Genomic DNA, 24,082 nt, shown 5'->3' on the forward strand with positions numbered 1-24,082 from the left:
AACATAGTTTTTTCAACAAATGGTGTTGGAACGACTGGATATCCACATGTAAAAAAAAAAAAATCTAGAGAGAGACTTCTCACAAAAATTAACTCAAAATGGATCATAAAGTTAATATAAAATGCAAAACTGAAATTTCCAGAAGATAGCAAACAATAAAATGTAGTGGACCTTGGGCAGTGACTTTATAGATCAAATACCAAAAGCACGATCCATTAAAGAAAAACGTGACAAGCTAGACTTCATTGAAATTAAAATCTGCTCTGGGAAAGATGTTAAGAAAATGAAAGGCAAGCCTATTGACTGGGAGAAAATATTTGTAGAGCTCCTATCTGATAAAGGGCTTGTATTTAAAACATACCATGAATTCTTAAAACACATTCATAAGAAAACAAAAAATCCAATTTAAGAATCAGCAAAATGTCTGACACCTCATCAGAGAGTATCTATAGATCATACAGAAGGATGCACACCATCAGTTACAGGGGATGAAAGTAGAACGACGAGATCCCATTGCATACCTGTCACAATGGGCTAAGTCCAGCAGTACACTGAGAACATTTACATTGGCTTTTTATGAACTTCACTCAGAGAAGGGCCGGCTGTACTAACAGTAGTAGCGTTAAGTCTTAGACTCTGGTGCCTTGTGCCTTGATAAGAAAAAGATCTAGTAAAGACATTTACCTTGTGTTTTCTTAAGTCCACTTAATTCTGTTTCTTGCCCGATGGCCTAAGGTGATTAGGACGAAGTCCAGTTTTTCTTGACTTGTGTTATTTAATCTCCAAGATCAGGATTTTTATTTTATCTACCCACCCCCCTACTCTCCACCCCCCACCCCCTGGCCAATAGGAGACTTCCTGTGATCAAAGTGAAGGCTCTTGTTCTTCTGAAGAAGAAGAGTGGAGGAGTGATCGAAGAAGTGAGAGTGACAGCGAGAGTTCAAGGTACCTTCTTTACCTTGTTCCATCTTTTCCACAGATTAGTCATAGGCTTGGATGCAGTGGGACGCGGGTAGCATTCAAGATGTGAGAGCTCACGTCTGTGGGACAACTGACTGTTTAGTACATTTAAAAGCAGGAGAAAACCGGATTAACAGCTAGTTCTATAGAAAATATTTTGGGTATTTTTTACTGTAAACATTTGAGCCAGCAGGACGTAGGGTGTGTGTACTCAAAATACCAGTCTGGTCTTGGGCTGCATTTATAAAGAGTAGTATCCAAAGTATATGTGGTAAGACCATCGTTCTCTTTATTATTAGTTAATGCATGTGTTGACCTTTTGCTTAGTTTTGGTATCCAGATTTCATGGGACCAGGATGTTAACATCTGTTCCTCCTCTTGGTAAAGAAATGTCAACTTCTCCTTTGGCAGACGCTCAAGCCAGAAATCTGGACCTCTTTCTCTTTTCACGAACACATCCATCACCACATCTAGGAAGGTGCCCCTTCCAAATACGACTCAAAGTATCTTCTGTTTCCATTGGTCCTGTGCTTGTCTAAACCACCATACTGTACTCCCTGTATCCTTTCTTGACTTCTTTTATTCCATTATGATTAGGAGCTGGAGTGATTTTTAGAACACCTTTTTTTTCTATAAATTCATTTTTAATTATGAAATAGACATAATAAAATTTACTCTCTTAACCATTGTTAACTGTATGTTTCAGTAGTGTTAAGTACATTCATATTGTCTTGCACCCAGTCTCCGGAGCTCGATGCAAAACTGAAACTGTATACTCATTAAACAGTGATTCTCCACTTCATGCCCCCAGTCCCCTGGCATCCACTGTTCTGCTTTCTCTCTCTATAATTATTGTCTTTTAATTCAACTTTTCTTGAGTTTTATTATACAAAGCAGGTGCTCTTAAAATTTTTCTAAATAGCTCTTTTTATTACAAACAGCTCTTAGACACGTGTTAGTGTGAGTGTGTTTATTGAGCCCGAGAGGTATGTGGTTGGCCGGTGACGGCCCAGTAGAGCCCTTTGTCATCCTTTTCTGTATTTGCTGAAGCTAGTCATGGGCAGGGGGCTCGTTTTCTGGATCTAGTTTTTTGCTTGATTCTGCTGCTGCTCTGGGGTGGGCTAGGACCAGTTCCTCTCATGTACCTTCTGTCGTGTCCGGGAAGGGTCCCCCTCTTGGCAAGAAGTTCTGACCACTTACAGCTTTCTATTTGTTGTGGCTTTGTTTTCCTTGGGCTTCTCGGTCTGTTCACAGATGGTTTTTCATTCCGCTTAAAATTTCTAGTCTATTCCTGAGCCACCTGTCACTCGGGCTGGGTGGGGGGAGGCCTACTCTTAATGGCTCTGTGTGATCTCTTCTGTTTTCATAACTACACTCCATCTTCTGAAAGGGGAATTGTTGGTTGGCTCTAAATGTTGTCTTCCATGAGGTCTCCTCTATATTATACTTTAAAAAAAATTCCTTAGGCTTACATCCTTTCCCTCATTTCCAGTGAAGGTTTCTCTCTTTCTCATGATCTCTGATCATTTCACTGTTCGCTGATGGTGAGGGCAGATTGTTCAAGTTAAATCTTCCCAGGATCCTTCCTTCCTTCCCTCTTCATCTCTTCTCTTAATGTTAGGTGACTGATTTGCTCTCAGGGCTTAGATTCTGGTTCCCTGCAACTTACGCTGTTTTCCTTTGCCAGTGACTCGTCATCTCGATACTCTGATTGGACCGCTGACGCAGGCATCAATCTGCAGCCGCCTCTACGGACGTCATCACGTCGGCGAGTTACCCGTTTTTGCAGTAGTTCAGAGGATGAAATGTCTACTGAGAATTTATCTCCTCCAAAAAGGAGACGAAAGAGAAAGAAAGATAATAAACCTAAAAAAGAGGTAAGAGAGGTACATCTTTAAAAACATCTATTTACACTTTTTATAGAGGTGTTTCTGTCCATACTTAGAAATTAAAAATCTTTGGGAAATTGGAGCTTTTATATTCTTTTGACACTATTAAGTCATCAAGACTCAAATGTAAAATGGAATTTATATTTGGAAAAGCTTCTCTTATTATGAAGTCTTCTCTGTCGAATCTGCCGCAAATTGGCCTTGGCACCGACTCCTTCCCCAGTTTGACACTTAAAGGGGGAGCCCTGTTTTGCTCACAATCCCACCATAACTTTTTATTTTCTCCTGTTAATTTCAACACCAGAAATGTGCTTCAGGGCATTTTAAGGCACTTCTTATTTCATCTGCTATTGCCATGTTTCCCAGATGCATCTGATATGTTCTCTCTCATTTGGCATGTTCACACACACCTAATTGTCCCTACTCCTTATGTGCACAGTGCTTGTGTCGTGCAGGTGGTGGCCATTATTGAAAGATGCCACGTCTTTGTACTTCTTCTCTGTTGCTGTGTAACAGATGACCCTGAAATTTAGCTTCCTAAAACAACAAACATATATTCATGTTTTGATGAATTGGGAATTTGAGGGCTGATTAGCTAGGTGATTTTTGGCTCACAAGGTTGCAATTATCACATTGGCTGGAGTTGGCAGCTGTCTGAAGATTTGACTGAAGCTGGCTGATCTTCTTTGAAGCTTATTCATTGGGCAGTTGGCTGGTGGACTCAGTTGCTAACCACATGGGCCCCTCCATAGTGCTGCTTGGGCGTCTGCAGGACATGGTGGCTGATTTTCCCTAGAGCAAGTGATCCTGAGGTGTAAGCAGGGGGTGAACCCTAATGCCTGTGACAGCCTAGTCTTCGAAGCCTCTTGTTACTTCTGTTTTATCTTCTCTTTGTTAGAAGCACTTCCAGCCCACCCTCCAGTGGAGATGTGGCTGCACCTCTTGAAGAGGAAAGGAGGAGAATCAAAGTTTGGTCATGTTTTAAAATCACCAGTTCTAAAACCTCAAATCAAGAGGAGACTGTGATGATTAGTTCATGGTGAAATTCAGAAGGGTGTGTCTGTAGAGAGTCTGTGTGCTGAAGAGGATTTAGGTTGGAAATTAGGCCCCTTCTCTGTAGGATGTAAAGTGTTATGAAGAATCTATGTGAAATTCAGGAGATGCTAGAAAAGTCCTAGATAAATCTACAATGCTTTCACAAGTGATACGTTCCTGTGTATGTTAAGGAACCAAATACGTATGCTATTTAAAAACTAATTATATGTTAAAAAAAAAAAAGATAGTAGGAAGGGAAAAATGGAGGGTGGGAATCAGAGGGGGAGACGAACCAGGAGAGACGATGGACTCTGAGAAACAAACTGAGGGTTCTAGAGGGGAGGGCGGTGGGGGATGGGTTAGCCTGGTGATGGGTATTAAAGGGGGCACGTATTGAATGGGTGTTATACGTAAACAATGAATCATGGAACACTACATCAAAAGCTAATGATGTAATGTATGGTGATTAACATAACATGATAAAATAAAATTTAAAAAAATAAAACAAAAAAACTAATCATTAGGTGACATTCCCATAAATAGTCATTCTCAGTGGTGAAGTTTCTTTTGTTTTTCAATTAAACAGTGTATGCATGCCCTTTCTATTGAACTAGTTCTCTTCCCCTTGGCAGAACTTGCGAAGGATGACTGCGGTGGAGCTTGCAAATATGGAACATTTATATGAATTTCATCCTCCAGTTTGGATAACTGATACCACACTTCGAAAGTCTCCTTTTGTTCCTCAAATGGGTGATGAGGTGAGAGTAATAAAATTTAAGAACTTGAATATGGACCATAAGAAAATATTTTACTGTTAGGTTTTAATGTAAATATATGCTTTTTGTAGGTAATATATTTTCGACAGGGTCATGAAGCTTATATTGAGGCTGTCAGAAGAAATAAAATATATGAACTGAACCCTAACAAGGAGCCATGGAGAAAAATGGATCTCAGGGTAAGATGATGATATTTTTAAATCATTAAACAATTAGCACATGTATAGTTAAATATTTATAAATCCATTAAAAATAAACCTAATGGAGGCATATTTCATTACTGTCTTTCCATTGATTTCCTACTTAAAAACATTTCTACTCTCACCTTGTAAACCTTAAGATCCAGTAGCAAGACGTGTTCGTCAGTGGGCAGTCTTTGTGTATTGCTGACTGGTGTATGAAATTCTAAGTGTGTTAGTCTTTCAGGAAGGCATCTTGGCAGTATATATCATTAATCTTAAAATGTGTATATCTAAGATACATATTCAAAAGAAGTACGGCTTTTCAAGAGAGGAAATACAAATTAAAAAGGGTTGGACCCCATGCATAAGGGACTAGATTGATGAAAACACTTGCGTACCCCTGTACTTAAGCGATTTTATAAATTTTTTTTTTTTTAATAACATTTAAAGAAAGAAACTACCACATTTCAGCAAGTAGCAAAGGTTTTGGTTTGTTACCAGTTACATTGGTGACAGGGTCCATTGAACAGCCTAGGCTTTCTGGAGGCTATTTTGACAATTGGAATTGAAACTGAAGAATATTTAGATGTTTTAATTTAGTGATTTTACTTCCAGTAATGTAGGAAACAACTGGAAATGCATGTGAATTTATGAGCAAGGCAATTTCATATCATTGTTTATAAAAACAAAACATTAGAAAAAATCCAAATATCCTATGGTATTGAATGAATCAAATCATGGTACATTCACAGAATTGACTACTATGTAGAGCCTGCTGCGTAATTGAGGCTTTTAAAATATTTGTTGAATGAATGACTATTAAATTTTTATAATTTATTACTAAGAGGAAAAATGGGATGTGAAATGTTTGTGGTTATGATAAAAATTTACAGACATATATCTCAACCACAATAAATACATCAAAAAGTCAATAGTGATTATATGTGGAATAGCACTACAGTTGATTTTTATTTTCTTTATACTTTTATATGTTTTTGATACTTTGAGTAACTGTTAGAAGGTGAAAACAGCTATGTTAGCAGAGATAGCTGTTCTTAACTCCCCTTTAACTTAGTGGCTGTCTTTGAACTTGGCTTGAGTTATGTTCTGATTTACGTATGTCTGTCTCACTGCTGAGTCTTCTGAGTACAGTTGATCCCCTCATTATTCACAGATTCCATATTTGTGGATTTGCCTACTTGGTGCATGTTATTTCTAACCCAGAATCAATGCTCAGGATGCTTTCTGGTCATTTGCAAACATGCACAGAGTGGCAAAAAATTAGATTTGCGTGACCAGCATGTTTCCAGCTGAGATTGAGCAAGGTGATGCCTTCTTATTTGAGCCCTCATCTCATAAATAAGGGTCCTTTTCGCAGTGTGTTGAATGTAACAGGAAAGGATGTTTACAGTTTTATGCTTTTTGTTGGTGACTTGCTGTTGAAAATAGCCCCCAAGTGTAGTGCTTAAAGTATTCTACAGTGTTAGCACAGGAAAGTGATGATGTGCTTTATGGAGAAAGTATGTGCATTAGATAAACCTTGTTTAGACCTGAGTTAGACTGCTTTGGGCTGTGAGTTCAGCGCTAATGAATCAATATATTAGATGAGGTGTCTTTACACAGAAACACACAAAACAGGGTTGTGTATCTCTAGGGAGAGAACAAAGCTGGAAAGAAATTCAGATTGTTCACAGTAGTTGTCTTTAGATATTGAGCTGGTTAGTGACTTATATGTTCCTTCTTAACACTTGTGGTATATTTTCTAAAGTGAGTATATTCCTTACATTAGAAACAGTATGAAATGTCTGTCCTAAAAAAGATGTGAAGATTAACATTAGCAAAAATTATTGTAATTAATGTTAAATTGGAAGCTAAACAGTGAGTTGACCTACTGTGGCAATATGGAGAATTATAGTCTTGAGGAATTGCTCTATTTAAACCATTTTAAACACTTGCTCTTTTAAAAATATCTGTTAAAGGATCAAGAATTGGTCAAAATAGTTGGAATACGATATGAGGTTGGGCCCCCTACACTCTGTTGCCTCAAACTTGCGTTTATAGATCCTGCAACTGGAAGATTAATGGACAAATCTTTCTCTATTAGGTATGTGTTACTGTTTTTTTATGGAATTATTTAAATTTAGATTTTTTTCTCTTGCTGATGAGCATGTCCTTTCCATAGCTGCAGGGGGTAGAGCACTGTAGACAGCCTGTGAGTTAAGGTTCCTGGTAGATGGGAGCCCAGTAGAAGTAAAGATCATGTGCTCTAGCAACAGTTAGGCATTGGCATGTTTTATACCTTTCCCCATGCCACTTAAATGTGTGGAGAATTCTGGCCTGGAGGGGACATTTCCTCTGTCTTTATTTTTGAGAAAATGTTAGAACAAATAATTTGTGTTGTCCGTTACGGTAGCCCTTAGCCACTGTTGCTCTTGAGCACTTAGAATGTGGCAGATTTCAATTGAGTGTGATGTTAAGTGTACACACTAGATTTTGAAGACTTGATACGAAGAAAAAGATTATGTAAAATGTCTCATTATTTTGTGCTGATAACATTGTGAAACAGGATTTAGGGTATGTAAGGTTAAATAAAATACACTCTTAACATTAATTTTACTAGCTTTTTCACTTTTTTTTTTAAATAAGGCTAGTAGAAAAATAAAAATTACCAGTGTACCTCCCATCCTATTTCTTTTTGACATTGTTACCCTAGGCTACAACCTACTACTCAGGGAGTTTAACAGTTTTTTATATTTCTGTTTAGGTATCATGATATGCCAGATGTTATTGACTTTCTTGTATTGCGTCAATTTTATGATGAAGCAAGACAGAGGAATTGGCAGTCTTGTAAGTCCATCCTTACTGAGTTTTATATGCCTTTAGAAAATGATCTCTCATTTTACTGGTCCATTTTTCTGGTTATAGTGCTGCTTATTACGGTGGATGCAAACATGTAAGTCATGGAAAGATATAAGTGACTGGAGTATATTTTGCTTAGGGCTTGGTACTTACTTCTCCTTAATACCCTTTTTAGCCAAGCACCATTTCTTGTATTCTTACAGTAGCTGATGTTTTGAAGGGATTATTTCTTACTCATTGATTATATGCTAGAATTGACCTTTTACTTCCTTTCAGACTTCTTCACACTGCATTTTTTCTGTCTTTTTAATGTGACTGGCATAATTCGCAAAATTATTCTATGATATAAAACAATCAGAAAGGCGAAAAATAATGCAAATTTCACACTGATAATGTTCTGATATACCAGAATATTTTACTTTAATGTCGTTATCAACCCAGACTTAAATAGGTTGACTTGAGGAAACCATTCCCCTAAAAAATTAATTCATAGAACACTTACACTTTATAACCCTGAGACATCTGGCTGGACAAAAAAATAAAATTATCTCAGTGTACATGCTAGCTTGACTGGTTTTTGTGGTGACCATTTAGGGTGGGCTGGTGGGCTCCTTTGCTTGACTGTGTAGGTCATTAATGTCCATGGGACAAAATTGATGATTGTAACCAGGCCAGGTAATACTAGTTAGCAACTGTAGTACAGTACCCATCTCGTAGGTATACGTGTATTACTTTCAGTATGGAATGCTGTCTGGGGAGCTCATATGTTGAGCTTGACTTAGGATCACTTAGGACCATTCATTCTCCTTTTATCAGTTTTGGTCTCTTAGAAATACTAAGTTTTACTCACCTCTTATTAGAAGTATTAAGTTTTACATCTGGTGTACACATTTGTAAATGATATTAAGACCTCATTAATTTTCCTAGTTTTTGCTGCCTTTTTCTACAGGTACTACAAATAGGTAAATTTTAGATAAATTCCCTGAGCCATCCCTATTTGAAATGAAAGATTGTCAGGGACCGTGGCTGCTCTTAGTAGACTGTTTTTAATGGTAATGTCCACTCAAGGAGTTAGCATTATTTTGGGACTAAAGGTAAAGGAAATTTTTCTTAAAGAAAAACATCTAGCCACACACAGAAACAACAAAAACCAAACTCGAGTCATCTGGAATGTGTGGGAGTTAACTAGTCCTATAGCCAGATTCTGAAGAACTTTCAGGTTTCCCACCTATTATGGCATCTATTCCCATCTATTTATCCAGCCCCCACGATGTCTAAGTTGGAAGCTGTTCTTTCATGCCACCAACATGTGCATCCAAAAATTGTTTTAAACTCCGTTCTTTTTAGCTCAGCTCTAGAGTTGGATTCCCACTCGCCTCTTGCAATCTAGTGGCTTTGTTTTATTTTTGTGCTTGAGAAATGGATCTTCTAATTAATTCGGTTTTGTTCCCCCATAAAATCTTGCCTGTTCTCTTGAAATTTGAGGGGTACTATTAAAAGAAGTTACTTGATTCTGATTTTCCTATATTGAAAACTTTAATCAAGTTCTACCGTACTATCTTTACTCAAGTTTATCCTACTTGTATAGGCAAAAATTGTTTTTTTTTTTTTTATGCTTAAGGAAAAGCCAGGTTTTACCTTCAGAAAAGTGATTTATTTTTTTTAAAAATTTATTTAAGTGATCTCTATACCAAACGTGGGGCTCTAACTCATGACCCTGAGATTAAGAGTTGCATGTTCCTCTGACTGAGCCAGCTAGGTGCCCCCAGAAAAGTGATTAGGGCTCCTTTTAATTAAAAGTGTTATCTTACACCGAAGAAATACTTTTATTTAAACTGTGAAAGTATCTTCTAGTTTTAGATAAATAAGGAGGAAAAATATTATAAAGTTAATTCTTACTATCAAAGACTGGCTTTTTTATAACCATGTATTTATGTTAGGCCTCTCAAAGTGAAGCTTTTGAGAGGCCTAACATAAGTGGCTTCACCACTGGACTTGTTATTACAATAATATCTATTATATAAATACTGTGGGTGGTATTTATGTTAAATTAGGTTATTTACGTTACATAATTGGTAAAAACCAGGGTATTAGATCAAATTTTTACTATATGCCTTTCATTTAAAAAGTTAGAACTTACCAAGATTTTTTTCTAAAGTTGAAGTTCTGTTTTAGAATATGTATGTTAATGAAATATTATCAAAAGTAGAAATTTATTAATGGCTGAGAGGTGGGTTGAGGGATGAGGGACTTACGGGTTTCTGATGATTTTGGAAAATATGAAATATACATAAAAGTCATGTTTACATGAATTTGAAAATATATTAAGAACCTCAAACCAGGGGTGCCTGGGTGGCTCAGTCAGTGAAGCGGCTGCCATTGGCTCAGGTCATGATCCCAGGGTCCTGGGATTAAGTCCTGCATCAGGCTCCTTGCTCAGCGGGGAGCCTGCTTCTCCCTCTCCCTTTGCCTCCCTGCTTGTGCTTGTGTGCTTACTCTTGTTCTTTCTCTCTCTCAAATAAATAATTAAAAAAAACAAAACCCTCTGGGACACCTGGATGGCTCAGTCAGTTAAACGGGTGCCTTCGGCTCAGGTCATGATCCCAGGGTCCTGGGATTCCTGCTCAGGGGGGAGCCTGCTTCTCCCTCTGCCCGCAGCTCCCCCTGCTTGGGCTTGTTCTCGCTCTCTCTGACAAATAAAATCTTTAAAAAAAAACCCTCAAAACAAGTAGCTCCGATAATTGTAATATTGCTTTTTTTTTTTTTTTTTCAGTTTTACAGAATTCAGTGTAAGCACACTTTGGTTAGTTAATACTATTTGTGGGTATTTTATTACATAAATATTCTCTTTCTTGGGTGTGAGATGTAGCATTAATTTTGATTGATACCATTTCTGTAAAACTTTCCTTGAAGAAAGAACTGTGAATCTACCAAGGATAGATAAGTGACTTTTTTTGGTTAGTGATTTTGTTTTGAGAATGGTGGAAAGCATGGGGTTATTACAGCAGTCTGTGTTTCTTCTGTAGTATTTGTGAAATAGCTCCCATACAGTGTGTTCCTCAGAAGTGTTCTTACAGAATACCTTCAGAAAATGACTGAGGTTAGTTCAAGCACTCTACAGTTATTTGGGTTTGTAGAGGAGTCCTCCTAATATCTACTTCCCTGCTTCTGTTACATCCTGCTGAGATAAAGGAATATTTGGATGTTTAATTTTTTTTTTTAAGCGAGGGAGATGGGAGGGACAGAGGGTGAGGGAGAGAGAATCCTAAGCAAGCTCCATGCCTTAAGTGGGGCTCCATCTCCCGACCCTGAGATCATGCTCTCAGCTGAAACCAAGAGTCAGTTGCTCGACCGACTGAACCACCCAGGCGCCCCTGATTTTTTAAATAATCCATATGTACGTGTTTCCAAGGGTACATCTAGAACTAATTTTTATTGTGAAGTCTTAAGAATTAAAACACTTTCGTGTGGCAATATTTATATAGGAACAACTTTAGAATAATCATGGATTAAATCCTCATCATACTTTTATATTTTGTTTTATTCAGGAAATATATATTTCAGAACTGTATGTATTTAATATACTTATTAAACAAGTATTTATTGATAGTACACATTGTTATAAAAGATTTTTGAGTTTTATTAAACCTTGTTCTTTGTTTCATGTTGTAAAATGTAATGGAACTTATTTTGGAGGTAGGTGTTTAGATCCACCAAACAACAGCATTTAGTCATAACTATTTTAGTTTGTTACACTGTTTGGTTATATGCCTTAAGGAAATTAAGTGTAACATTGTATCTTTTTACATTGACTTTATCACTGAAGATTGCTGGGAAGTGGGGAAGGGTGGCTAATTTTAAGATAAAGAAGTAATTTCTCTTTTATCTATATCATGGTATTTTATAAATTAAAAATGTTAATCTTGGCAAATTGGTGTCTCAGACTCGGTCATCTCTTACAGGTGACAGGTTCCGATCTATCATTGATGATGCTTGGTGGTTTGGGACAGTGCTAAGTCAAGAGCCATATCAGCCACAGTACCCTGATAGTCATTTCCAGTGCTACATTGTTAGGTCTGTATGCAGTTGAAAATTAATCCTCTATAAACATTCATTCATTGTGGTGGGTGGTTTTATGAAGAACTATTATGTTTCAGGTTAAAGACTATGATTTAGTCTGTCATGAGTCCTGTCAGTCTCCTCCATGCAGTATCTCTAGGACACCCCTGTTGCTTCCTGTTCACCAGTACCCCCTTGGGGCAGGCTCTGCTTGCTTCCCTGGGACCATTTCTGTAGCCGCCTGGTATTTCCTCAGCATAATACTGCAGGCTCCTCATTCAGGAGCACACATTACATCATTTCCCTTGTTTATGGAAGTCTGTGCTGCTTTCCCATTGGCTGTGGAATAAAGTCACATTCTGAAGTGTGGCATTCAAGGCTCCATGGTGTCTTTGAGTTTTTTTTTCTTATACCTACCCTATGTAAAGCCACACGGGATTTCTGGCTTTGTCTTTGAACCGCCATACATTTTTATACTTTTTTCTTATATCCTCCTAAAAAAATCTTACTGTTAATATTTAAACTTTTAAAAGCTGCAGAAAGGTTTTCACATTTTCTATTCTTTACTTTTGTAGTGGATACCTAGTTATTAGCCACAAGTCAATTTTATGAGAGGCTAACTGGACTTTTTTTTTTAACAGGTGGGACAATACTGAAATTGAAAAACTTAGCCCATGGGACATGGAACCAATTCCTGATAATGGTATATAATTTTTAAGTAATGAAAATATTTTACCTATGTTTTCAGTTTGGGAAGTGTTTTCAAATTATTATGGTAACTGTGAGCTTTACTAAAACTCCAGACAATTAATGTGTGTCTGGCTCATTAATTCTGATCCTGGGCTTCCGGCTTGATACTGACTGCATCTTAGCAGCCCCACTATCCTTTCTCATACAATCCTGGCTAGTTATTTTGCAGAATTTCTCTTAGTTTGGGCTTTGCTGATACTTATTCATCATCCAGGGTTCGCATTTTTGGCACTAGTGTCACAGAAGTGATATGTGGTCCTCAGAGGCACATGATACCCATTTGTTCTATTACTGAGGATGCTAACCTTCATCTTGTGATTTAGGTGTTGTCTGCCAGGTTTCTCCACTGTAAAGCAGCTACTTTTTCCTTTGTAGTGTCTTGTTTATGAGTTTTGACAACGTAAATATAGTGTATATTTGGTTGATTATTTTTCTTTTTGTTCTTTTTAATGGAATTCATAGTTGATCCACCTGAAGAATTAGGAGCTAGTATTTCTGTCACTTCAGATGAGCTAGAGAAACTGCTCTACAAACCACAAGATGGTGAATGGGGTCAGAAATCGAGAGATGAAGAGTGTGAACGAATTATTAGTGGCATAGATCAACTTTTGAATCTTGGTAAGTTTTTTAGTGTGAAGTTTCACGTTCAAGTTTTCCTTTCCTCAAAAGTATTTTAAAATTGTAGCAAGCTGTGGTTGTGTTCTTCACTACAATTTCTATTTGCTACTTTTTGGTTGGGCCTGCAGTGTTAAGTGTAGCTCTATTTTTAAATCATTTGTAGAGAAAAAATCTCTTAAGAGTAATGAATTTATTGATCAAGAATTCTTCTGTCTGCCTCCACAGACATAGCTGCAGCTTTTGCAGGTCCTGTTGATCTGTGTACGTATCCGAAGTACTGTACTGTGGTAGCTTATCCAACGGATCTGTACACAATTCGAATGAGACTCGTTAATCGCTTTTACAGGTCAGTAGAAACCTCCTTTACAAATAGTTTGAAAGGGTCTTTGGTTGTCCTGACCAGAGTGAACGGAAGTGGTGGTTGATGGTGACAGTGATGGAGAGGGAGCTGATTAGCATTACTTTGTGTTGCATTCTCTTTTTTCATGATGGTCATTTGTGGTCTTATGTGTAAGACACTGTTAGATGTTTAGATGAGAAATACCATGTTTCATTCCTCAATCTTTTGTAGTCTGCTTTTCTTATGAATTATGTTAAGTAGTTAGATATAGTATTTGTTTTTATTTGCATGTTAACATTCCTATTTAGCAGCTCGATTTAAAGATAAAATTTAACTTGGTTGAAGATTGGCCTTTGAAAGATTAATTCCCCAGAGTCATCAGCTTTTTATCTTTGGCTTCTAGAGCACTGGTAACTGTAAAGTTTCTTATCCTCGGTGATTTTTTTTTTTCAAGTAATTTATGGTATTTTTTATAATTCATCTACTTCAAGAAATTAGCTGTACAAAAAACTGGCTTCTTATATTGTTTGTGTAGCCAAACCTGGGAATGTGCATTTGTTCAGAAACCACTCTGCCAGGTTACTCTCTCAGGATTAATGATATTTAACACATTTTCTTCATTGAGTAGCTTCAATTGTATCTCTAGACAAGGTGAAAGGGAGGGTTGCTCTGTTGGTTTTCTGGATTAAGTGATCTGTTAAGATTTTTGGTTTTTAAATGTATTCTCTGTGGTTTAGCTTCTGATATAATTGCTTATAACTGGGATCATGTTGATAGCATTAGAAGGTTATTCGTTGTAACTTTGGCACTTAGATTTAATAATATATTTTGGCTTAATTTTTTTTTTTTTTTTTACTTGGTTTCTGTCTTTTCATTTTCTATGTCCTAAATTGCCTACTTTTTATTTTGAAGGAGGCTATCTGCATTAGTTTGGGAAGTCAGATACATAGAACATAATGCCAGGACATTTAATGAACCCGAGAGTGTAATTGCAAGATCAGCTAAGAAGATAACTGACCAACTTTTAAAATTTATAAAGTAAGTTACCTCCTATTACAGATGTTGTGAAAAGGTGACTTTTCATATTGTACCTCTTGCAACCAGCCAGTTTATAATTTTTGCTCTCTGAATTATACCTTTTTAATGTGCTACATTAAATGACGTTTCTTTACATATATATCATGAACATAATTTCAGTAAAGGCATGAGAAATTGAACAACCCAAATTTTTCTGTTTTTTAAAACTTTGAACTAATTTTATACTATACAGAGTTGCCTAAAAATACCCTTCACCCGGTATCCCCTTAGGTTAACATTTTTCGTATCTGTGGTGTCCTCATGAAACATTAAAATCTCCTTGGTGTAATACTAATGACTGCAGTCCAGGATGCCTGTGGATTTTCTCAGTTCTTTACACCAGTAGCCTTGCTCTGTCTTCAGGACGCAGTCCAGACCACCATGGCTTTCATGCATCTGCTGTTTGTGTGTCCTTTCATCTGTTGCTTGGTTTTCCCTTCTTTCCTGACCTCATCATTTTTTCTCAGCATTTTAGTGGAGAGTATTGAGTTTGGGTTTGTGAGATGTGTTGTCATGACTAGATGGGTCTGCGTCTCTTTGGGGTTGTACCCCATCAGCGTGTTTGTGTAAGTGTGCCTTTGCACATGCTTGCTTTCACTGGGAGATCAGTTTGGAAGAAGGGTAGGATGGAAACTGACTTGGAAAATGAGATCTGAGTTTTAACCTCATCTGTTCAAGTGAACATTCTGTGTCACTTTGGACAAATTACTCAGCCTGTTTCCTTCAAAATTAATGAGTTTTGCTGTATGATCTTTAATACCTTTTTCTACTATAGCCATGGAAATTGTTGGAAAGAATTATGTATTGGAGAACATGGTTTATAAACTGTGCCATCATTTTCACCATCAGGCTACACACTGGGAAGTAACTGGTTCTAGTCTGTCTCACTTTGCTGGGTTGAATCTGCCTCTTGCCCGGATGACTTGGACTTATTTCCCCTTCTCCAGCACTTTCATTTTTTTCTACTTCGGAAAAATCACATACCCATGTTCATCTTCCTTGTGCGTAGACATTCCTCCTTTAGCGTTCTTTCTTCTGTGTAGTGAAGATATAATTTGCTTTAATTTCTACTTTTCCCCTCTATTTTATTTCCATCAGCCATGTTCTTGGTACTCGCTATATGAATATATTACTAGCGATGATGTGTAGGAAAACTCATCTGCACATTCATCCAGTTGAGCTCATGTATATGCTATTTCTGGATTACCAGCTTAAGTTTTATACATACACAACTGGGCGGGGGGGGACTTGCTTTCAGTATTCTAAGATGGTCAGTTGTTTCCACAGAGTGTAGATTAAAAAACCTTGGTATTCCACTGCTTGAAATTAGGCATGCAAACTTGGGGCACTGTTTATATCTTAACCTGCAGTTTTAATTTTTGACAACAGTAGTAACTACATCTGCATACTCTTAAAAACGTGAAAAATTGTTTTTTAGGAATCAAGACTGTACAAATATCTCAGAACTTTCTAACACTTCTGAAAATGATGAGCAAAATGCCGAGGATTTGGTATGAAGTTTGTCAATTTTATAATGATTTTTGTTAATTTCAAATGGTAACTTAAAAATATTGAGTGAAGTAGAAAATATCAATTCTCACTATATTCCAATGAACTATGAAAACTGTTTTGATAAAAATATATATATTTTTTTTATTTTGTTAGTCACCATACAATACATCACCAATTTTCAATGCAGTGATCCACAATTCATTGTTTTCTTACAACCCCCAGCGCTCCAATGCAGTACGTGCCCTCCTTAATACCCATCACCAGGCTAACCCATTCCCCCCACCCCCCTCCCCTCTAGAACCCTCAGTTTGTTTCTCAGGAGAGATGACCCATGAGACACTGTGGACTTTGAGAAAAAATATATTTCTTAATTGTCTAGATGTTCAGTGAGGTAATTTGTTTTAACTAGTAATTGCTACCATATAAACAAAATATGTCTATGAATAACATAGCTGCGGAATATGTTCTCTACTTTTGGTAAAACCAATATCTGGGAGTTGGATTTAATTGTAATTAAAAATTCATGAACTTTTACGATGCTCACAGTACCCACAAATTCTTCATTCAAGACGGTATTGAAGTTTAGGGCAGATATCAATGGTGTTGAATAATTTTCCTTTGTACAGAATCAGGCAGGAAGTTGCAGGAGTTGTAGGAAGGGTATTCTTTAAAAACACTACTCAGGTCAGTGTAGTGTCACTTTCTATGCAAGCCCTTATTGTAATTCACTGACTTTCATGCTAATTTATATTGTAATAAGAATGGGTATACAAATATTTGATTTAGAGAATAAGAAAATGTGTAGAGTAGGAAATTCAGGAAATGTAGGAGGAGATGGTTTTTAGGGTTTTATGGGTAGAGGAAAAACACAAATTTAAAGTTGCTTATGCATGTTCTTAGGGAATGTAAGGGGTTATTAAGAATGATTGGTTTGTTGGAGTCTGGGTGCCACAAACGTCATCTGATAGGGTCTGCCTTTTGAGACTTTTGTAAACAAGTTAAAACCCTTGTAAGACCTAATGTCTTTGATATGCTTTTAGATTATTACATTTCTAATGAGAATATTAACACTTAAGCTGCTCTGATTTTTATTCCTAGGATGATAGTGATCTTCCTAAAACATCTTCGGGAAGGAGAGTAAGTTAATCTGCCTGATTGACCTTTGTTGTTTACTTATTCTGTGTTTTAAAAGCAATCTAAGGGGGCGCCGGGGTGGCACAGTTGGTTAAGTGTCTGACTGTTGATTTCGGCCCAGGTCATGATCTCAGGGTCATGAGATTGAGCCCTGGGTGAGGCCCAGTGCTGAGCCCTGGAGCCTGCCTTTAAGATCCTCTCTCTCTCCCCCCACCCCACCCTAGCCTTACGAGCATGCACATGCTTTCTCTTTCTCTCTCTCTCTCTCTCTCAAAAAAAAAAAAAATAGCTTAACATTTTAAATGTTATCCAAATGCTGCTTAAATTTAAGCTTTTTACCGTATTTATTTTCCTAATACACTTGTCCCAAATAACACTGAAGAAGTTAGACTTGAATTATTGTCATCTGATTGTCATTTTCATATAATTTCATTTTTAAACAGACTCCCAAGTGTTTAGTAACTCTTTAGTATTTGTTTGCTATGGCTGCTATAGCAAATTACAAATCTAGTGGCTTAAACAATTTTAAAAAATGGTGTTGGGGCGTCTGGGTGGCTCAGTTGGTTAAACATCTACCTTCGGCTCAGATCATGATCCTGGGACCCTGGGATCGAGCCCTGCCTTGGGCTCCCTGCACAGTGGGGAGCCTGCTTCTCCCTCTCCCTCTGCCTGCCACTCCACCTGCTTGTGCTCGCTCCCTCTGTTAAATAAATAAAATCTTAAAAAAAAAAAAAAAGGTCTTCTGTAGATTAGCAGTTGGACATGGGTCTCTGTGAGCTAAAATCAGTGTCAGCATAGCTGTGTTCCTTTCTGGAAGCTGTAGGGTAGAATCCCTTTCCTTGCGTTTTTCCAGCTTCTAGAGGTTCATGTCACCTCTTTTATATTCAGGCCAGCAGCGTGAAGTCTCTGGCTCTGACTCTTCTGCCTTACTCTGTTTTGTTTGTTTAAGATTTATTTATTTTAGAGAGAGAGCGAGCGCGCACAAGTGGGAGGGGAGAGGGAGAGGGAGAGAGAATCCCAAGCAGATTCTGTGCTGTGTGCGGTGTCCAGTGCAGGGCTCAGTCTCACGACCCTGAGACCATGACCTGAGCCAAAACCAAGAGTCGGATGCTTAACCAACTGAACCACCCAGTTGCCCCCTCTTCTGCCTCACTCTTAAAAGGACCTTTGTGATTACATTGGGCCAATCCTGATAATCCAGGACAGTCTTCCCGTGTCAAGATCCATGCCTTTAGTCAGGTCTGCCATGTAAAGTGACAGTCATGAGTTCTTAGGATGTGGGTATCTTTGGAGCCATTAATTAGCCTACCAGGTTATCCCAGGTGGTACCTCATATTCTGTGAAAATATTCTCTATACTTGGGAGATAAGTGGTGGGATGAACAATATTTTCAGAGTAAAGGGTGTGATGCTATTGGGTTTTTACAGAAAAGTGGGTTTCTTCCAAGTAGGTAGAAAATAAGAGTAGCCCTATTGTTACAGTACAGAAGACAGCTCACCTGGATTTTTACCACCATACTGTGCCATATCACTCTTAAATTTTCAAGACTGAAAAAACTTTTAATACTGTAAATGTGTTTTTAGGTCCATGATTGGAAAAAAAGGAGCATCAAAGCGACCAACTATGTTGAAAGGAACTGGAAGAAACAGTGTAAGGAACTAGTGAACTTAATTTTTCAGTGTGAAGATTCTGAACCATTTAGACAACCTGTTGATTTGGTTGAATATCCAGTAAGTTGTCGTTGTTTGAACGTTTGGGTCTTTTCTTGTTTTGTATAGAGATTGGGGTGGAAGTATTTACAGTAAGCTTTAATGAATAAGATGTCTTAGCTTCATGTTAACTTTGTCTCTTACCACTGAGTGGAAGGAAGAGTTGTATTTTTTTCTTGAATCTATAGACTCCCTTGTAACTTGGGCTGTGACTTAGTTAATCACTGCTGCATCATAATGGGAGGATTCTACATGGTTATTATCTTAGTAGGGCCAGCCCCAGGAAAACTGTAAATTGGATAAAAGCATCTGTATTCATTCCTTCAGTATGGGTAATGGGAAATGACCTTAAAAAAAAAAAAAAGATTATAAAACACAAATTTACTCTAGGAAGCTTGGAAATTATGTAAGAGTGTAAAGAAGGAAATAAAAATCATTCTGTGTCCTACCAAGTATATCATTTTGGTATATTTCTTATCTTGTCTTAATGTCTGGGTCTCTTTTTAAAAATTATGGATGATTCTTAAGGTCTCCTTCTAACCTTTTTCTCCTCTCTCATTTTGAATATTTTAGAGATCTGATGCACTTGGATTTCTAAAAGTAGGAATCAAATCTTTGAACTAATTATTGTTTTTAAAACCTAGGACTACCGAGATATTATAGATACTCCAATGGATTTTGGAACAGTAAGGGAAACTTTAGAAGCAGGAAATTATGACAGCCCTTTGGAATTTTGCAAAGACATCCGGTTGATATTTAGCAATGCAAAAGCATATACACCAAACAAAAGATCAAAGGTAATTTTAAAAGTGGTTATCAGAGAAAAAAGTGCGTAATCTATGTTGATGGTCATTTTCCACTTGCTGATAAATGTTGGAACATTACAGATAAGTGAAGAGAGAGACCACTGGTAAGAATAGCGCTCTGCCGCTGCCCAGATGTCTGCGGTTGGTCCCTTACAGCAATTCACGTTTACCTTTCCTGAAGTTGTATAAACAAGTGGGTATTGGTGGGCGTGAGGCTGCTGGTGAACTTGATACATAGAATGAGAAAAACCTGTGTGTTCATACACGTAGGACTCTTGACAAGTGGATTAGAAATTTACTGAGAGAGGCTGGAAGGATATTCCAAGCAAGCGAAGGAAGATCTGAAGCAGGGGTGGGACTGCTGACGCTCTGCTGGTATTTCGGGTGCAAAGAGGAAGCACGCGTGCGATCTGATTCTTTAAGAACACTGAGCCAGAGGGCATCCCCGAAGTCGTATTACAATGTTACACATTGGATAACTTTTCACAATTTGTTGAAGCATAATAAATGTACAAAAGGGTACATATACTCAGCGAATTTTCACGAATATCACAAAACCCTTGTAGCCAGTGTGTGTTGGGTAATTGAAAAAACAGCAATGATTTGAGAAGGTCTTAGAGCACTTGCTTAATATTGTAGCACCTTGTCTATGATCAGTGACTGTCACTGCTAATTAACCATTTTGCCTTAATTTCACTTTCTCTTCATTATTTATTACCAGACTCCCTGTGTTATTTTTAGTCTGAGAACTCTTTCCTTGCATTCAATATGCAAATTTAACATCAATTTAAACATCACTTTAACGTCGTCTTTTTTCCACGCTTGTGTTATTGTCAGTATTCATCATTAGTGAGACACTTTCTTTCCAGAAAGAAAATAAATCTCATTCGTGCCTCTTTCCCCTTTTATTTTAAAATACATATTTGAGGATACATCACCCATTTACAGTGTACAATTTATTGGATTTTTGGTTATTATGTTACCAGATTTCCAAAGTTGTGGTTAAACATGTGTAACATAAACTTTATTATTTTAACCACTTTTAAGGGTACAATTCATTGACATTATATTCACAGTGTTGCTTAGCTTTCCAAAACTCTCTTGTCAACCCACACAGAAGTCCTAACCGCTGAGCAGTAACGCCACACTCTCTCCTTCTCCCAGCCCTTGATAATAATGTCTCCTCTCCTTTGTCGGTATGCTTCTGCCTATTCTAGATGTTTCATGTAAGTGGAATCACACAGCATTTGTCCTTTTGTGTTGGGCTTCTCTCACTCAGCAGAACATCTGAAAGATTCATCCATGTTGTAACGTGTATGAGAACTTTATTCCTTTTATGCCTGAATAATACTCCATCGTATGGGTATATGACATTTTGTTTATCTCTTCATTTCCTGCTGGACAGTTGAATTGTTTCTGCTTTTTGGGTATTATGCGTAATGCTGCCATGAATATGGATCACGTCATCTGTGAAGAGCGATAGTTTCACTTTTAGTTTTACAATCTGATTTTTATTTCTCTTTTTGTCTAATTATTCTGGCTAGAATTTAAAGTGCATTGGTGAAAGGAGGCAATCTTATTCCTCATCTCAGGGGGAATGATTTTCCGTCTTTCACCATTGTATATGATGATGACTCTGGGTTTTTTATTTTTTTTAATTTTTTAAATTTTTAAAAAATTTTTCTTTATAACTCTGGGTTTTTTTCATACATGCCGTCTTTTCATTTTGAGGAGCTAATAATTTTAACACCCGTTTTTGTTAAATGTTTATGTTCAAATGTATCACTGAATTTTACATAAAGCCTAATGAGAAGACAGATAATATGAAGAATCAGAGGTTTCAAACTTTATATGATTAAGAAAACAAATCACTTTTAAAACTGGTGACTTACACTAGAATTCAGATTTGAAGGAAAAGAATAAATTTAAGGTATATACAAAATACTGGAAGTAATTGTCAAAGATCATTTCAAAGATGAAGTGGGATTTTGAATTTCACATGTATTGTGAATATGTATATAAAGCATATAGGAAATTCATGTATCCCAAACACTTTTTTTTAAAGATTCTTTAGTGTTAGTCTCTCCACCATTCAGCCCAGTGCATCAGAGTGATTTTTACGTAGCTTTTGAACATTAGACTTTTTCACTTACTTTCCAAGAATGATTGTGAATGAGTTGAGAGAGTACTTCCTGTAAATACATAGCTGTGCCAAAGTTATTTACAGTAGCACTTAACATCACACTGCTTGAATTCTTTGAAAGATTTGATACTATTTAATTGTAAAACTTAGTCTTTCACATCTTTTAAAGTTCTAGGGCCTATTTTCTTCTCCTGGAGGAAGATAGCCTTTGGTCTGTAATTCATGTTTAGATCTGGGTGGCAACAGAGGCTGTCACAATGCAAGTTGGAGACCAGGGTGAAAGTGCCTTTGTTTCCTCATCCCAAAGAGACACTGCTCTTTTGCTGCCTAATAAATAGCAACCCTAAAACCCACCAACTTCTCATCCAACTTTGGGAGAAGGGACATTTTTTTTGGGATTTGTACATGTAAATGTGAAAATGTGAAAAGCCAAATGAGAACCATTGACATGTAGACATCAGTCCCAGATTCCAGAGAATTGCTTGATTTAAAACGACTTTCTTTTCGTCTGAGAGGTGTATGTCTGATGCTGCCTGTTTCTTGCAGGTGTCACTGTTATAGACAACAGTGATAGAGTAGATTGCAAGTAGCCTGTGTGTTATACATTTTTTTTTGTGAAAGTATTTTAAAAGATATGTTGTAGTTCTAGTTTTGCTTTCATATCCTTGCAGATTTACAGTATGACCTTGAGATTGTCTGCCTTATTTGAAGAAAAAATGAAGAAAATCTCCTCTGATTTTAAAATTGGTCAAAAATTCAGTGAAAAACTTCGAAGAAGCCAGAGGTTCAAGAGACGGCAAAATTGTAACCGTGTCAATCAGGCTAACAAAAGTATCAGGTGAATTGGTTATTGCAGGCTTTGTATGCAAGTAGAAAAATTTCAGGTTGTGATACTTCTTTAATTTTATTATGCTAAAATGATCAGGAGTACAGTATGTTCAGAAAGATTAGTTTTTTAAGGCTTGAAAGCACTGCGTATAGAGCTACTGTAGAATTTGTAATTAGGTAAATTTTAAAGCATTTAATGAAAATGACAGATTTAAAAAATGTTAGGATTAAAGTATTATTTATTACGTAAGAAGCTTTTTTTTTAGTGCAGAGAGTAAAGTGGTTACTTTGTGTGACTGCTGAGCGTTTGACTGTGTAAGGGAAATATCGAAGAAACATTATGCACCCTATTTTTTTTCTGAGGATTGGTTGTAAAATATAAAATAGAGGACTTATTCTCTATGAGGAATTTAATATTACGTTCTGTCTTTGACCGCGTAGCTTACATTGATATCAGATTTCCAGGTACTTTAAAGTGTTGAAATGTGAAAATGGAGTAATTCAGTGTTTAGTCTGTGTCCAGCCTCCTTTTGAACATGCACTGAACGATGATGGGTGTCTACCTGTGAGTTTGGGGATTAAACTCTGCATCTCAATTCAGAACTGTCTCCTTCAGATTCATACTATTGATTCTCATAAGAAGTTTGTTCTAGGCTTAGCTTCCTCCCTTCCTTTTTTGTGCTATTGTTGTCAGATTACATCTTTATATATTATGGTTTATCTAGTTTTCCTTAATATTGCTTAGGAAAAGAAAAAAATCATTTATACTATTAATTATATTTACATATGTGATTACCTTTCCCAGTAGTTTTTATTTTTTGTGTGGAGTGAGTTACCCTCTTGGTGTCCTTTCTTTTCAGCCTGATGTCCTTTAGTGTTTCTTATAAGGTGCATGTGCTAGCAATTCATTCTGATCAGTTTTTGTTGGAGACTAGTTTTGCTGGATGTAGACTTCCTAGTTGACAGTGTTTGCTCTCCGTCCCCCACCAGCCACACACACATTTTGAGTATTGCCTCCCACTGCCTGCTGACCTCTGTTGTTTCCCATGAGAAGTCAGCTAGTTGTGCTACTTATGTAGCACAGACGGAATGGTTTTTCTCTTGCTGCTTTGAAAATTCTGTCTTCATTTTGCACCCGACTATGATGTGTGTAGGAATTTTTCCAGCTTTGTAGAGGAATGTTTTTCATCAAATCTGGGTGGTTTCTAGCCATTACTCAAATTATTTCCTGCCCCTTCCCTCTCATTTGGGGGCTCCTACTGTACATATGTGGATATGATAGATGGTCTCCCACAGGCCTCTGAGGCTCTCTTCATTTTTCCTTCTCTTCCTGTTCTTCAGGTGGGATAATACTCACTCACCTACCAAGGTCACGGATTCCTGTACCAGCTCGCATCTGCTGCTG

The 24,082-nt window shown here is 37.1% G+C and overlaps 1 protein-coding gene across 1 annotated transcript in view; it reads left to right on the top strand.

Annotated features, from left to right (window-relative positions):
* The window catches only part of BRWD1 (bromodomain and WD repeat domain containing 1), a 111,653-nt gene that overhangs the window by 70,052 nt on the left and 17,519 nt on the right, over nucleotides 1-24,082 (top strand). The window contains exons 22-37 of the mRNA XM_028095609.2: nucleotides 851-945; nucleotides 2,648-2,837; nucleotides 4,517-4,642; nucleotides 4,732-4,839; nucleotides 6,822-6,946; nucleotides 7,607-7,689; nucleotides 11,664-11,775; nucleotides 12,402-12,463; nucleotides 12,973-13,128; nucleotides 13,354-13,474; nucleotides 14,381-14,506; nucleotides 15,984-16,056; nucleotides 17,156-17,194; nucleotides 18,775-18,921; nucleotides 19,545-19,697; nucleotides 22,521-22,687. Coding sequence (XP_027951410.1) covers nucleotides 851-945; nucleotides 2,648-2,837; nucleotides 4,517-4,642; nucleotides 4,732-4,839; nucleotides 6,822-6,946; nucleotides 7,607-7,689; nucleotides 11,664-11,775; nucleotides 12,402-12,463; nucleotides 12,973-13,128; nucleotides 13,354-13,474; nucleotides 14,381-14,506; nucleotides 15,984-16,056; nucleotides 17,156-17,194; nucleotides 18,775-18,921; nucleotides 19,545-19,697; nucleotides 22,521-22,687 — 1,883 coding nt within the window. The remainder of the gene's footprint in view (nucleotides 1-850; nucleotides 946-2,647; nucleotides 2,838-4,516; nucleotides 4,643-4,731; nucleotides 4,840-6,821; nucleotides 6,947-7,606; nucleotides 7,690-11,663; nucleotides 11,776-12,401; nucleotides 12,464-12,972; nucleotides 13,129-13,353; nucleotides 13,475-14,380; nucleotides 14,507-15,983; nucleotides 16,057-17,155; nucleotides 17,195-18,774; nucleotides 18,922-19,544; nucleotides 19,698-22,520; nucleotides 22,688-24,082) is intronic.

Source organism: Eumetopias jubatus, unplaced genomic scaffold (genome assembly GCF_037043125.1).
Source record: "Eumetopias jubatus isolate StellerSeaLion01/CBP00866 unplaced genomic scaffold, mEumJub1_p1.0 scaffold_1, whole genome shotgun sequence".
Classification (NCBI taxonomy): Eukaryota; Metazoa; Chordata; class Mammalia; order Carnivora; family Otariidae; genus Eumetopias; species Eumetopias jubatus.